General features: G+C 30.2%; 1 protein-coding gene across 1 annotated transcript; it reads right to left on the bottom strand.

Annotated features, from left to right (window-relative positions):
- Window positions 1–9,228: 9,228 nt before the first annotated feature.
- Window positions 9,229–13,754, bottom strand: LOC120082815 (FKBP-like peptidyl-prolyl cis-trans isomerase family protein). Its single transcript, XM_039038140.2, is given in 5 exon segments — window positions 9,229–9,665; window positions 10,742–10,858; window positions 11,527–11,649; window positions 13,346–13,401; window positions 13,404–13,754. Coding segments are annotated over 5 exon segments (684 nt in total). The 5' UTR covers window positions 13,642–13,754; the 3' UTR covers window positions 9,229–9,515.
- Window positions 13,755–15,904: the final 2,150 nt, after the last annotated feature.

The raw sequence follows: 15,904 nt of genomic DNA, 5'->3' as shown, positions 1-15,904 counted from the left end.
CGTCATTTTCAAGCCACCTGCAATGGCCTCAAATGGTTCTCACAAAAGCCAAATGTATGAGGAAGTCCAATTCATTTGTTTATTTTTTTTAAGAAAAAAAGACTCGCACTAGTCGTAACAGCAACTGGTTTTAGCATTCTCATATGCTTCCTAGCCAGAAAAGAAGGACTTATAGGTAAGTAACCCGTGTGACATACCCAATAGCTCATTTCATTGATTCTTTTGCTTTTTTATTTCAATTTTCTGAGTTCTTTATTCAATATATCGATTACAACATTTAAAAAAAATTATAAAAAAAAAGAGTGAAATTTTTTAAAGAGGTTGACCTCCTTTCTTTTCTCATTTTATAATCCTCCTCCCGTCGAGCCCCCTTTCTCCTCGATCCACAGAGACAAAAGAAATTCAGTTTTTTTTTTTTCACGAGGTAGAACTAAAAAATCTTATTTATTACTGAATCGACCATAGACAAATTCCCCCTCACATGCGAAATTATAGAAAATCTCCTAGCCATCCATTAGAAGGGATTGTTAAAAGATCATCAATTCCCAGTGAAATGGATGTAGCAGTGGCCTGCTGCTCCCTTAGCAAAACTAAGATAAAGTACCGAAATGGGTTCCTTACAAGAAAGAATTACTTCTACCAAGGAAGGGTCCAAAGGTTTAGAAGACCCCTGTCCTATCCATTAGACAATGGACGCTTTTCATTCCAATTTTCTTTTTTCGTATTTTCACCTCTCTTGTTCGTAAAAAATGTGTGAGAATTCCGGAAATTGGTTATTCCTAAACGAGTCATGAAGGGTATAACGAATAGGATCAGAGGGATCAAAAACTACTAATTCGTAAAGTTCATAAATTAATTAATAATAGTATATATTCAACTTAATATTTAGTGAGTAACTATTATTATTCTAATGGTTTATAAGTAAATTATCAAAAACTTTTTGAAAATTTATTTAAATTAGAATTCTAATCTACTATCAAATACATATCTGAAAACATGAAATATAATTTTGCTTTCAAAATTTTGTTTTTTGTCTATCAAATCGGCCCTTAGTTTTTTTAATGTATCGTTAATTTGAAATTTGCTACAAACTTACATTAATAACAAAAAAAACTCTTTGAATATACGTATGATAATTGTTGTCATGTACTTCTAGTTAAAGATTCAAATATTCATTCTCCTACTAATTATATTAAAAAAAAAAAGAAAAAGAAAAAAAAGAAAGAAAGAAAGAAAGAAGAAGAAGAAGAAAATTACATGGATGGATATATAGTATTCCATATTATAAATGCATATTATTTTTGTTAAAATAAAAATTGTTATTATAATTTAAAAGACATTGTAAAAGAAAAAGCATACAAATTTTGTAACATAAACATGTTTATAAATATATTAATAATAGGTGCAATTCAACTTAATATTGGGTTGGTAATTACTATGATGTTTATGATATATAAATATATTATTAAATATATTTTGGACAATTATTTAAATTAAAATTTAATTTTATAATTTTGCTATCAAACATGCATCTAAAAATATTAAACGTGACATTATTTTTTTTTTCCAAAGAATTCTTTAGTTGCAAATATATGTTCCAAACATATTTCTTTAAAAGTTTCAAACACATTACCTTATAAAATTTCAAACCCGTGTTGGACACGGATTTCACTCACATTCACAATAAATATATTGCAATCTAATTTAGGAGTTGTTTTCAAATGATGACAAATAAACCAATTTATTTATAAATATAGTAAAATATCAATGATGACTTATAGATATCTATCACGGTCTATCGTCCATTGATAGTTAACTATCATGATCTATCACTCACTAATAGATGTCTATCGAAGTCTATTACTGATAGATAATGATATTTTATAATATTTATAAACAAGTTTCTTCATTTTTTATAAAATCTTTTAACCTTGCCTTTAATGCTCATAACTCTTGTGACTAAGTAGATTAAATTGAACTTGTGAATTTATTGAAAAAAATTAGTAGTTTATTAATTTAAGTGAACTGAAAATTAACAAGAGAATAGTTGTGTATTCAAGGGGTGGAATGAAGCCAAAGACAATTAATTTTACAATTAATTGGAGTTACAAAAATGTAAGTCATAATTAGTTTTGAACATTCCAATGAATAAGCCAAATTTCTTATTTCAGCTATCTCAAATCTTCTATTATCAATCTTTTTCCAAGGCATAGAGATTGCCAAATTTAGTGTAATATTACCATTATAGTTTTTTCAATGTCATTTGGATTATTCTCCTTACACATATTCCATCATTTTATTTCCTAAAATTTGGAAGTTGAAAAATCAAATAGAAAACATGAATATTTAGAATTAAAAAAAATAATCAAGAAAGTATCAAAATTGGATCAAAAGTCACGTGTATTATAAATATTATGACAATAGATGTCCATTAAATGCTCATGCTTAGTAACTATTGACCATGTGTCATGCTTTCATTTTCCAAAGTGTGGTCTACCTCTCATGTAATCCACTCCTTACCTTCCAAATTGCCTAAAACTAACGGCATTTGGTGGATATTGAAAGACATACATTGGGCAAAATTCAAGAAAATTGGGGAAAATGAAGATTTTAGATAAATTCCTTATTTCATATTTTGTTAATTTAATTTATATATATTATGTTTTATTTATTTCAATATATATTTATTTTATTGAATATTATTATTATATTATATTTTCTCCATATTCATGTTTCGTCGTGCGTCGTTGTGTTCCTCAAATTTACAAGATGTTATCAGCACGAGCTCCTATCATTTTCCTCGCTAAAGGTAGGTCCTAAAAATATGTCGTTTTTCTCTCTTCGTTATAATTAATAAATTAAACGTTGTTTTACATATTTGATATATATTAAATTTCTAATATAAATATAATATTTTGTAATTATGTTACTACGAAAATATTATAAAATTAGAATTTGTAGCTTTTGATATTAATGGTAATATTATTTGTGATTAATGTTTAATGTCAAAATACACTTGGATGTTATAAAAATGTGATCATTGGAAAACAATTTTTCTTCCTAAAGCTCATCGTAAATTGATGCACTTGAGGTTCCAAAATTTTAAATCAATATGTTAGAGAAGACATTTTTCTATATTTCGAACACGTTCCAGTAGCAATATCAAGAGAAAGGTTTTAAACAGTATTCTGAATTAATTTCATGTCTTCTCATGACCGAACAAAATAACGAATTATTAATGAAAAATCATAAATCTCGACCAACTGGAACAACACCATTCCCTTACGTGAATGTTGTGAATGTTAATAATCGTGGTCGAGGTCGTGATCGTGGTAAAGGAATAAATAATTATTATTTTCATGGTGGTCATTCTAATCATTCAAAATTCAAGAAAACCACACAAGATGACGATCATAAAGGAAAAGCTCTACAAGATAAGAGTTCAAAAAGTGTTGAAAATAAATGCTTCCCATGCGGAATGATTGGGCATTGGTCACGTATCTATCGTACGTCAAAGCAGTTAGTTGATCTCTATCAAGCCTCCCGGAAGGAAAAAAAAAGGAAAATGTGAAATTTTGCATACCAGGATAATGACATATTTGACTCATCCCATATGACAAATTTGGATATGGCAGACTTATTTGAATCTCACGAAGAGAAAATCAGCATAATTGATGGAACATCAAATGTTTCCTTTGATTTTGAAAATATCTAAATTCAATGTTTTTTTTTATTATTATTATTTATCTCCATGTTTTTTCTTCTCTTAGTAGACTTTAACCTTTATATATTATAAATGTTGTTTTTCTTATTGTAATTATTTTCTTTTAATGAAGAAACTTGAATCATTTTCATATGTTGGGTGACTCAAAAAAGAGTAAAGAAGATCTATATCTGACAAACAGTGCAACTACACATACAATACTTACAAGTAGAAAATATTTTTCAAAATTGACAATGTTGGAAACAAAAGTCAATACGACATCAAGTTCTGCAAACGTAATTGAAGACTTTGGAAACGCAATATTGTTTTGTGTATATAAACAAAATTTATAATTGACAATGCATTGTTTTCTAGTCAATCAAAGAGAAATCTACTTAGTTTTAAAGATATACGTTGCAATGGTTATCATATTGAAATTGATAAAAAGAATAATATGAAGTATCTTTATATCATATCTACTGTCTCATATAAAAAACTTATACTGAAAGAGTTGTCTGCTTTATCGTCTGGATTATATCAGACTCGTGTACGAGTAATTGAAACATGTGCAACAATGAACCTGAAGTTCATGAATCCAGACATATTTACAATTTGGCACGACAGATTAGGTCATTCAAGGTCTATAATGATGAGAATAATTATTAAGAATTCAAATGAATACCCATTGAAGAGTCAGGAGATTATTCAATTTAATGAATTATCATGTGATGCTTGCTCTCAAGGAAATTTGATAATTAGACCATCACCAACTAAAGTGGGGATTGAATCACTTGCATTTTTAGAACAAATTCAGGGTGATATATGTGGACCTATTAACCCAACAAGTGGATCATTTAGATATTTTATGGTATTAATAGACACGTCCAGCAGATGGTTACACGTTTGCTTATTATCAAATCAAAATCTTGCTTTGATACTATAATTGATAAATGAATAGTTTAGTAATGCTCGTGTTGGCAATATAATAATCTTGATATTGGTTGCTTCTATATAGATACATGAGGTATATATGAGTTTTATTGCTAGCCAGGGGGTGAGGGGGCACAATTCAAATCGACTATATTTATATGTTTATTCGATCTTTATAGAGTAATTGTAATAGAATAGGCAGCACTTTTCTAATAATTAAGTGTATGACAAAATGTTTAAAGAATTGAAAATATAACAAAGTCTATCCATGATAAACTCCAAAAGTTAAATCTAAAATTTTGTATTTCTACAAAATCTTTTGTACTAATGTTTAGGTCTGAGTGTTATATTTGAAACTGCTCATCTTTATATCAAAAAGGGTTTCGACATAGAAGACCTTAAAATATGGGCTACATTACATTAATATCTTGAACATTTCATTTATATATATATATATATATATATATTTAAAAGGCTTATTAGATTTTTTTTTTTTTCACTAATACCAGTGGCCATTTACAATTTAGCTCTTGGTCCCACACAAATATATATATATATATAATTGTGATTCTCTCTCATGCATAGGCTTATGACTTCACACCCATTGATGTTTTTTTTTTTTTAAAAAAAAAATCATTGATTCCTTCATTTCCCTTTTCTTCCTTCTCCCTTCATTTTCTCTTTCCGATGATTTCACACTTGCTGTTCGACCGTCGGATTCGGCTGACTGCTGTCGTTGCCGTTCACCAATCCACCGTTCGTCCGTCGGATTCGACCACCGACCACCGTTCTCTAGTCCGCCGCACCCCATTTGTCCTCATTCATCAGTCATTCGCCCATCGAAAATCAGTCGTTCGTACTCGTCCATCAACCGTTTTCCATCATCATCGACTTCTGAACGCTGAACGCGGGTCATCGAGGTAAGCCACTAGTTGTCTTCTTGTTGATTCTTTTTCTCATTCACTGTTTACTCTCTTCGTTTGTGTCGCGAACCAAGATCCAATCACCTATACAAAATTGTGGCAGCCATGGCTGAATAAGAATAAGAGATGAAGATGGAAGGTTATGTGTTATAAACCTCATATGAAGATGGAAAGATGAATTTGACTTTGTTCGTGCTGCATATACAGATCCGTTGCACCAAGACTGAGGAAAACTTTGTTTTTTTTTTTTTTCTTTTTCTAACCCTAAATATATATGTTATAAACCCCAAGGGAATATGCATTCCTTCCGTTGATATATGTGAATTATGCATTATTGTAAATACCATTGTTTATTTGATACATACTGTGATTTATGTTGATATTAAGTCAATATGTGATTTATATGTGATGACCGATAAAAAAATTCGATTAAACAATATATACTCTTAATTTTGTATATTGTAATATCTGCTTGTCTTGATTTTACATATGTTCCAAGGTATATTGACAATATTTCAAGGTATTTGTTAGAATATAAAAATTAATTGAGAGTTTTTTTTTTTAATTTAGATTTTATATGTATTGTGATATATACAAATTTTGATGTGTTGGGATTTCTGATTACTTAAATGTGTGTGTATATATATATATATATATCTTGTAAATAAAATTTGTGATTTATACTGCGATTTATGTTAAATATCAAGCCAATATTATTTATATATCATGATATATTTCATATATTAAATTATATGGTGATTTTTTTCAAGCATTGAATCAATCTCTAATTTATATATTGTGGTATATTTCATATATTAGTTAAAATATTTTTAAATACCTAACAAAATGTTTTGAGATATATTTTAAATAACCATGAATGCGCAAAAGTGAAACTAACAAAAACAAAAAATAAAATTTCATTAAATGCATTTTCACTCTCCAATTAAATTAAATAAAGAAAAAATCTCAACAGTAAATGCATTTTTTCTCATCATTTGAAAATATGAAAAAATCATATTAAATATATATTCTTTATACATAATAAATGCAGTTTCTCTCTTTATTATTAAGAAAGTTTTGAAAATAGGAAAATCTATATAAAAATCGAGAATAAAAATAATAAAAAATGTGGAAAAATAATATTACAAGTTTTTTTTTTTTTTTTTTTTTTTTTTTTTTTTTTTAAAAAAAAGAAAGTCAAATTTAAAACATTTTTTAAATATATGACCTCTGGTTAATGTAAAAATCACTAAAAAAAAAATAACATTGGCCCCGTGGTTTGTTGGGTAGGGAAAAATGGAACCGTGCCCCTATCTAAAGTTCAATTCTTTCTTTGCGTTAACATAAGTATGTGTTGTTTGTTTCAATTTGCAACTTAACGCATTTCTTTCAAATATATTTATATATTATTTACTTATTTATTTATTTGTAATTAATATTCTTTAATTTAAATCTTCCACAAACCTATTATAACAGTTAAATTACAAGTTAAATTATAACAGTTAAATTACAAGTTAAATCTCTAGATTTTCAAAATTGTATTTAATAAATCTAATTTTTTTTAATTCGTATCTAATAAATCATAAATGTCTAACATACTCATAAATTTTTAATTTTGTATTCAATAGATTTTAGATATATTCAAAAAAATTTTAAATTAATTATTTTATTGAACATAATTATTGTTTTTTTCTCATTGAGCTTTATAATTTTATTTTAGTCAACAATAGATAGTACATTGTTTTTTTTTTAAAAAAAAATGAAATTTGACGTATTAGACACAAAGTAAAGATTTATATATGATATTACAATTAATTTTTAACGTTTTTTAAACTATATAAGCAAGAGACCTATTGGATATAAATTTGAAAATATAGGAATCTATCAAACAGAAAATAAAAAACTCGAGGACCTTATACACAATTTTTAAATTTTAGGGATTATATTTATAGATACAAGTTTAAAAGTACATGGGCTAAACTTATAGGGGTTGTTTGAGGGCCCAACATGAGATGGTATATCATCTCAGTGTTTGGAGGTCTATTATCCTATCTCACCGATCTTAATTGTTTGTGGGCCTATTTTTGGAATGTGTTTCATATCTCACCGTCATTTTCCTTTCTTGTATTGTATATCATCTCAGTACTTGAACATACTCGATCATGCTTGAACATACTTGATCATACTCGCGTATTTTGCACGTTTTCAATATTATGCATTATTAGTTATCTCATTTATTAAACTGCCTACCAACTTTAGTAATGACTGTTCCGATTGTTTGCTGATTTTATTTCACTTGCGTATTCCCACTATCCATTCAACCACTTCATTAATGACTCAACCAATTTATTAATTGGATTTGAGTTCATTCATGTCTTCATGATGTAAACTTAATATTCTAAGGTTGGTCACACTTTTTTTTTTTTTTAATATTTGTTGGAGCTGTTATTAATGTTCAACAACCTCCCCTCTCTCTTCACTTTTCCTAAATAACAATATTGGTCATTCTCTATTTGCTGAGAGCCTTCACTGTCCAATATTTATTTTGTCGATCCGGTGAGTTGTTTAACTTCGGTTTTTCCTTCTTTATTTTTTAATGTTTGGTTAAATTATTTTCATATTATTAAATTTCTAACTTTTGATTGTTTGGTGGGTGGTAGGATGCCTCATTGTGTTTTGATCTGGTAACCCGTGGACTCCATCCATATCGTATTTCATAGAAGTAACATAGGTATTTCTCTATTCGAACTAGTTATTTTCCTACTTTATAAGTATTTCTAGATTTTTTCTAACTTTTTTTTTTATTGTTTTGTTATGCAGCCCAAACTAATACGGAATATTCAATTAGTTTAAAGTTGATGTGTTACTTTTTTTTTTTTAATTCCATTTCAATTGTATTTTTTGGTGTTATTAATTTTGATGTGTTACTATATAATGGATATATTACATGAATTGTTTGACATTTTTTGGTGTTATAAATTTTTTTTATGAGTATTTGCATTGTCTTCATTTATTTTTATTGTTTACATGCTTCTTCATATTGAAGTTACCTAAGTTACCTTGCAAAAGTGTGAGATTTTTATTTTTGAAAGATTGAACAATAAAAATACAGTTTACTTAATTAATAAATATAAATATATTACTTATACTTAATAAATTTCAATAATTAATATAATCATTTTTAATTATTTTAATATAAATTATCAATGTAATCATTTTTTTTAATTATTTTAATATAAAATTAAATTGTATACCATATCTTAAGATTGGAAAGAATAAAAAAAAAATGCAATCAATGTCTTACTCCAAATAGGATGGATACAATAACTGGATTATAAGATTTAAAAAAAAAATAGTGTTCATATTGGCAAATTATTATAGAGTATAAAAACTGAACCAGATAGCACTCACATAACAACTTTGCACACCTAAACACAGACATATGTACTCATACATAACAACTCTACACATCCAAATACAAACATATGAACTTAGACATAACAATTATGCGCACCCAAACACAGACATATCAACTCTGCACACCCAAACCCAAACACAGACATCAGAACTCCTCAGACATTAGAACTCCCCACATCCTATATCATCTCAGCGTCCAAATAGCCAATCTTATATGAAATTGTACCCTCCGAAGTTGTAGATTCGGTACATATGGATATAATGCACAAAATTTGAATATAATAACAGTAGAGTGGATTACAGTGGCAGATTTGGAAAGTTTATTGACGGAGGTTTTATATAATTTAGTAAAAATAAATATAACGAGTGAAACGTGAATATGAATTTACAGGAAATTAGAAGGTAAATCTACTATCGGATTAACTAGCAGTTTTAATACTATGCCAATATATATATATATATATCATATAAAGGGCAAAAAGTTGAGGAGATTTCAACCCGACCCTTACTAAATTCGCCCCGGTGGATTGAAGGGGATGTTTTCAGGAACCCGGAGATGCAAACTTCTTGGCGAGATGCCTTATTTGAAGTAGCTCAATGTCAAATATCAAAGTTCCAAGGCTTGAACCTTCACCATTTGCTAGACGTGTTGGATTAAAAATGGTGGTAAATAGCCTCTGCCTGTCAAAGTACTGCATCCAAAAACACCTGATCAAATCAAGCATTGAAAAATTATATTTAACTTTTATTTTTGTTTTCTAAACAAGGACAGTAGGTGGCCAATCAATTTCCTTTCACCCTGGTCCTAGCTTATTTTAGAAGATGAGCTCTTATAAACGATGATTACTTAATTTTTTGTTTTTGATTTTAAAAATTAAGCTTACAACTACCACTTCTATCTATTTATTGATTTCTTATTTTGTTATCTACTTTTTATAAGTGTTTTCAAAAATCAAGGCAAGCTTTGGAAACAAAATAAAAAGTTTTAAAAAGTAGTTCTTATTTTTAGATTTTGGTTAAGAATTTAAGTATTCAAGGTGGCTTAAGTAAGTTTATAGTTTCCACTTTAATCACTAAGGTGATTTAAATATAAGTGTGTTTATTACTTAAATTTGAACTATACCAAAAAAAAAAAAAAAAAAAAAGAGAAAAGGGGCTATAAATAGTTTAAATTATAAATTTAGTCCCTATGAGTTATGTCTATTTAACCACTCAACGTTAAAAGAGGTTATTGTCTTAAACTCTCGATTTTAATTTTAATGTGTCCTAGCTAACATGATTTTTTCACTAATAATATAATACATTGGTTAAACTAATAAGTGATTATTTGAATAACATGAGATGCTACAACCAGAGATTTCAAGATAATTAAGAGCTATGTCAGAATTTAAATTTCTTTTTTCTTATTATTTTTCTAACTATGATGTCAAGAAGATTCCACTTTGCATTATGCACATAGTCCACTCCGATCAAAGTCGTCTATCCAACACGGCTCTAGAGATGAAAGGTTTTTAGTCAATAATTTTAGTTAAAGAGATATGGATACAGAATATTTGAATGGTATCATCTTCAAACACCCTAACTTATACCACTACGTCAGAATCGAAATTGGTTATTTTTATGCATACGCAACTGATTAAAGTTAAACCTAGATACAATACAACAGTTAAACCTAGATACAATACAACACACAAATAGCACAAGGCAACTTGGTTAAAGAAGACAGTATGCATGAACCAAATAAAGAAAGGGTAACAGGAATGCGTACATTGGGTGGAATGGGTTCTTGAGATGTATTCTGATATCCTTGGGATGGTGGAATGATGACTCTACGGATGCCGCCAACTTTCATGGATTTCACAGCTGCTTCCATTCCCGCAATAACCTTCCAATTAATTCAACTTCGGAAATAAATTCTTTTTAAATCCAATATCCATGGTACCAATGTAAATCTTGAACTTTCGTGAGTATATTAATAACGAAATATCGTGTGAAACTTGAGTCGATTAAATTCCTAAATTTTCATAAAACAATCAATTTAGACCATTCATTACGATTACTTTTACTTTTGATAATCATATATCCATTAATTTTCACATGTATGTCGGTTACACAAAATGAATTATTAGAGTAAAAGTATGAATAATTCTCAAAGGAAATCCTGATTAAGATTCTAAATCGATTCATTTATAAAAGTTTAGGAGTTTAATTGATATAATTATAAGTTTTATACAAGGAATTCTCAAATGGAACATAATGGAGGGTGTAAATTGATACTAGTTCAATAGTTTAAACTGATACAACCCCTTAAGTTTAGGGGTATAAATTGATATTTTTTCCATCTTTTTATTTCTAAATGTTTCGTTGTAATTTCTTTAAAATACATACTATGCATGACAAAACAGAGGAATTGGGAGTGAACATTTCTTTTCCCTTAAAAATGGAACATATATGTTATTATCGACGTTGTCCAAAATTGAGAGTCAATTGCTTTGCAACTAAAAGCAGATTCAATTAGGTAGAATGGTAGGATATCAACAACAAATGACTTACTTTCCCAGAGCCAAGAACAAATGTGAAAGGAAGGGGCTCCCCATTTTCATCTTTGTGATCATATGTTGTGTCAAAGCGCCATCCCTGCTTTGCTGCCAACCTTCCATAGTAATGAACTGCAACCTTCACGTTAATACTCCATATTAAGAATATGATCTGGATTTCATACCCGAGTAATAAAATTTACCCCCATGCAATCTTTACAAGCATGTTGTTAGTCCAAAAATAATCACAATAGAGGGATGGAGAAAAGACTAAAAATTGCTCACAGGGCATGCCAGAACTTTTTCAAAGTGGGGCAAAACTTTACCCTCCAATTTTGTATACAAATAATTATTCAATTGCATAAAGTCTAAGGGAAAATTAGAAGAAAACTTTAAAATCATAATTATTTGATATATATAAAGTCTTAAGACGAACAGGAAAAGATAAATTGCCCCTTATTCCTTCTTCCTTTTAGTTCCAAGTATTTCTGACTTGTAAGAGTTATCAAAGAAAGTAAGTAGGCCACCAAATTGTTAATCAAAAACCGCCTAGGAAAGAATTAGAAGATTAAATGACTCTTCACTAGTACACGCAGTGGTTACATTATTCATCATTAGACGAGCGAACGATCGAGAAATTTGTGGGCCTAAAAGTCAGCTTTCTCACTCGGCAATGATAAAGAGATGAAAAAGGGGTGTCCATTGTCTGTAACCCACAAGACAAAAAAGGGAGTTGAAGAGTTCAACTCACACTGGTGTCTTGTCAGTTAAGTCTACTTTGAGGCTCAAATCAAGAGGTTGTGGGCATGAAAAAGTTGGTAAATCGGCCAAGTAGCAGCAAGCTAATACTATGCTATCCTATCCCTAGCCTCCTTTTCAGTGGTTACTTACAAATTTGGGGCTAGAGCCAATTTGAGAAGCTTTTCCATGATTGTACTTCCATTAAATTCCTTGAGCTTCTCCTAATATCTCATAATAGAATCGAAACAATATCTGAATTTTAGGTCATTATGGAGGAGTAGCCATGGTGGAGAAGGATGGTACTTCATTCTGTCAGAAGCTCAAGAAAATGAAGTCAAATCTTTAAAATTGGAACAGAAGCTCTTTTGGGGACAAAAAAGAAGTCAAAAGAAATTCTATTACCGACAAAATAAGAGGACTAGATGTAGAAAAGGAAGGTGGTAACATCATTGAGGAAAAGAAAGGCCAGAGGCAAAAGTAAACCTTGTATTGTAGGATTTGAACTCCAGAGAAGTCAGAAGGAGACTAAAAAATCCGAGAATGATTGGCTTAACGAAGGTGATAAAAACACAAGATTCCTCCATAAAATTACGTCCTATAGGAGAGGAAAAACAGAGTCAACAACATTAATACCTTAGAAGGGCGGGTCTCAGTCAGAGAGAAGGAGATTGAAGATGAAATCAACGGATTTTTGAGAAAGCTTTACAGTAAAGAACTAGGTAGCAGATGGTTACTAATTAGTTTATATTGAAATCCTATTGGAACGACCTTTTCAAGAAAAGATAGCAGTTACTATCAAGTTTTTGGGGAATGATTAATCACCCAAGTCTGATCGATATTTCAGAGGATTACACCAATAACAAATGCACCAAAGAAGATATCATATCCTCTAGACATTTTAAGAGTCATTTAAGAATGGTATATCCTCGACAATAACAAATGCATCAGAGAAACCTAAAAATTTGTTATCCCCATTAGACTTAGAAGTCCATTGCTAACGAACCGATTGATTAGAACTAAGCTAATAAGCAGAAGAACAACGACAAAAAATGCCAATCCAATTGCATCCCCGATGAATTTCGAAATCAATTCACCTGGTCTCCGTCAAGGGGGGTTTCCCCTGAGCCAATGCGAAGCTCCAGCGCCTTGACCCGGCCGAGTCCGGGAGCTCGAAGAAGTCCGGCGCGGCGGATTTGGAAGGAGCGGCGAGAGAGGAGGAGGGCAAGGTCGAAATGGCGGTGGAGATAAATGCAGAAAGAGAGAACGCTCTTCTAGTGGGTGGAGAAATTGCAGGAAGGAGAAGATAATGGGAATTGAAAGAGACGAAATGGAAGGTGGAATGGAGAGAAATGCATGGGCAGCGGATCGAAGGTGGCGATTGAATTGTCATCTTCCTTATCTGAAGCAGTTCACCATAGCCTTGTTCTTCCTTCTCTACTTCTCCTTCGCAAACAGAAAAACAAATAAAAGGCGCGCACGCGTTGATGAATCTTAATCGAGGGCATAACAGTAAAGATAAATTAGGCTTTGGATTAAGGGCTCTTTTATCCTTTGGGATTTATGGTGCCATTGTAATTAAAGTTGACACGTAATTGTAATAATCATCTTCGCTAGTGTTTTCTATAATTTTTTTTTTCTCGATTATCCCATTTACAAGTACCTTTATGATTAATGATCCGTCCCTCACGAATATATTTAACTTAACCTTCTGCTTACATCAGAGCGCGTTAACACATTTTATAATGTATGGTGTTAGGATGGTCATGTCTATCGAAACTCTAACGTGATGGTCATTTCTATTGTGATAAAATTTTTCTGTTGTGTTTTCTCAATTTTTTCACAACTTGTTGTGTTTTCTGGTGAGAAACAATTTATTGCAATAGAGATGATCATCACATTAGAGCTACACATGATCATCCATAAAGTGATACATTATAAATGCGTACAATTTGTTAAAGAGAAAAATTTTATCACGACAAATATGGTCATCGCGTTATAAAATGCGGTATTGTATTATGACGTAAGCAGAATGTTAGATTTCATATGTTCGTGAGGGGCAGGTTATTCATACAAAAAACTTTATTTTCTAACTTGTAGTTATAATTGGTTGAATCGTAATTGGATTACATGTTTACTAACGCGTGCAGTGGTTAATAAAAAAGAGTGTATGTTAACTATAATACCCTCAGATATTTTTTAAGAAAAAGATTATATAAAAGTCAAAAAATCAAAAATTTTCCTCTTCTTTCATTGTTTGTCGACCTTACCTTTCATCTCGTTCTTGCATTCTCCTACTGCTTTCTTGCCTTGTTGGAACGTTATTAGTGATTTCGAAATTTAACCCTCGTTCTTTGTCACATTCGTTTTGTCAACTATGGGTTTCTCAATTTTGCATAGGCGAAAAGCAAATCGAGTTTGGATATCTCCATATTTTGTTCCATTTTTTCTGGTGAGTTGCTTAGGTTGATTGTTCTTTCAATTTCATGAACTATGAGATTTTGCATGTGCAATTGTTATCAATTCTTTGTGGCCCAGTTTTGATTTTCCCGTGTTGTGTTGTTTGGTTTATTTAATCGAATATTAGGGTTGTCTTCACTGATGTTTTAATTTGTCTTTGTGATTGTTTATTGAATGTTAGTGAAAATTTAATTTTCTTTGTGTCGATCCAGTATTTTGTATGTACGTTGAAATGAGATACAGTGGCGACGAGAATGCGATTTGTATTGAGAGTGAAAATTTGCATAATGAGCGAGAGTGACAGTTTAATAAGAAATGAGAGCAAAAGTTGGTACACAAAATGAGACCCAAAAAACCATGTATCATGAGAATACACATGAATATGACAATATCCTCCTTTTTATGACTATAGCATGTGTTAGGTGATAGTTTAGGTATGTTATATGATAGTATCGTGCTTTTTATGGCTATTGCATGCTTAAGGAATGGTTTAGGTATATTGTACGTTTAAAATTTTCAGACCTAACCATATTATTTTTGTATGTAGTATTGAAATAGAATGTGTTTTAAAGGTACTTGTCAGTGATCGGTTTCTTGGACAAGTCAATAGTCTATCACATGTTTGTACTGCAAACAAAATTCAAAAGAAAAATCTTACAGCCAACCAACTTGATATGTTAAAGAGAACTATATTAAGATGATTTGTTGACGTGGACTTGGTGTTCAATAGTACACTGCTTCATCAACTATTGATGAAGGAGTTCGTCGATGAGATGGATGATGTGCTGAGTTTCAACGTGGGGGGTATGATCATCGCATTCTCGAAAGAATAATTTTTATTGGTGATTAGATTGTGGCAATCCTTAAAGATAATGATTGAAAATCAAGTACGGTCTGTTGGGAATGTCCTAAACTCGTAGTTCGTAAATATTGTTAACATATTCTATATATCAATAAATGTGTCATTGAGTATCTTATTTAATAAATTGTTATTGATATTGCATTCTATTATAATCCAATTAACAAATCCATGGATATAATATGAATACTTTAACTTTATGTGGCGACATAAAAGAGGATCTAGTTTTAGTATATAACCAAAAAGGTCTATAAGGATATGGATGAGATTTGGTACCTCATCCTCGTGACACTATTGGATGCGGCCCAATTTGTAACTGATACAAATAATGTGATCC

Source organism: Benincasa hispida, chromosome 8, assembly GCF_027475165.1.
Source record: "Benincasa hispida cultivar pf3 chromosome 8, pf3_genome.v1.1, whole genome shotgun sequence".
Classification (NCBI taxonomy): domain Eukaryota; kingdom Viridiplantae; phylum Streptophyta; class Magnoliopsida; order Cucurbitales; family Cucurbitaceae; genus Benincasa; species Benincasa hispida.
Note: the sequence above shows the minus strand (reverse complement) of the source record. Positions and strands in the feature narration are given on the sequence as shown.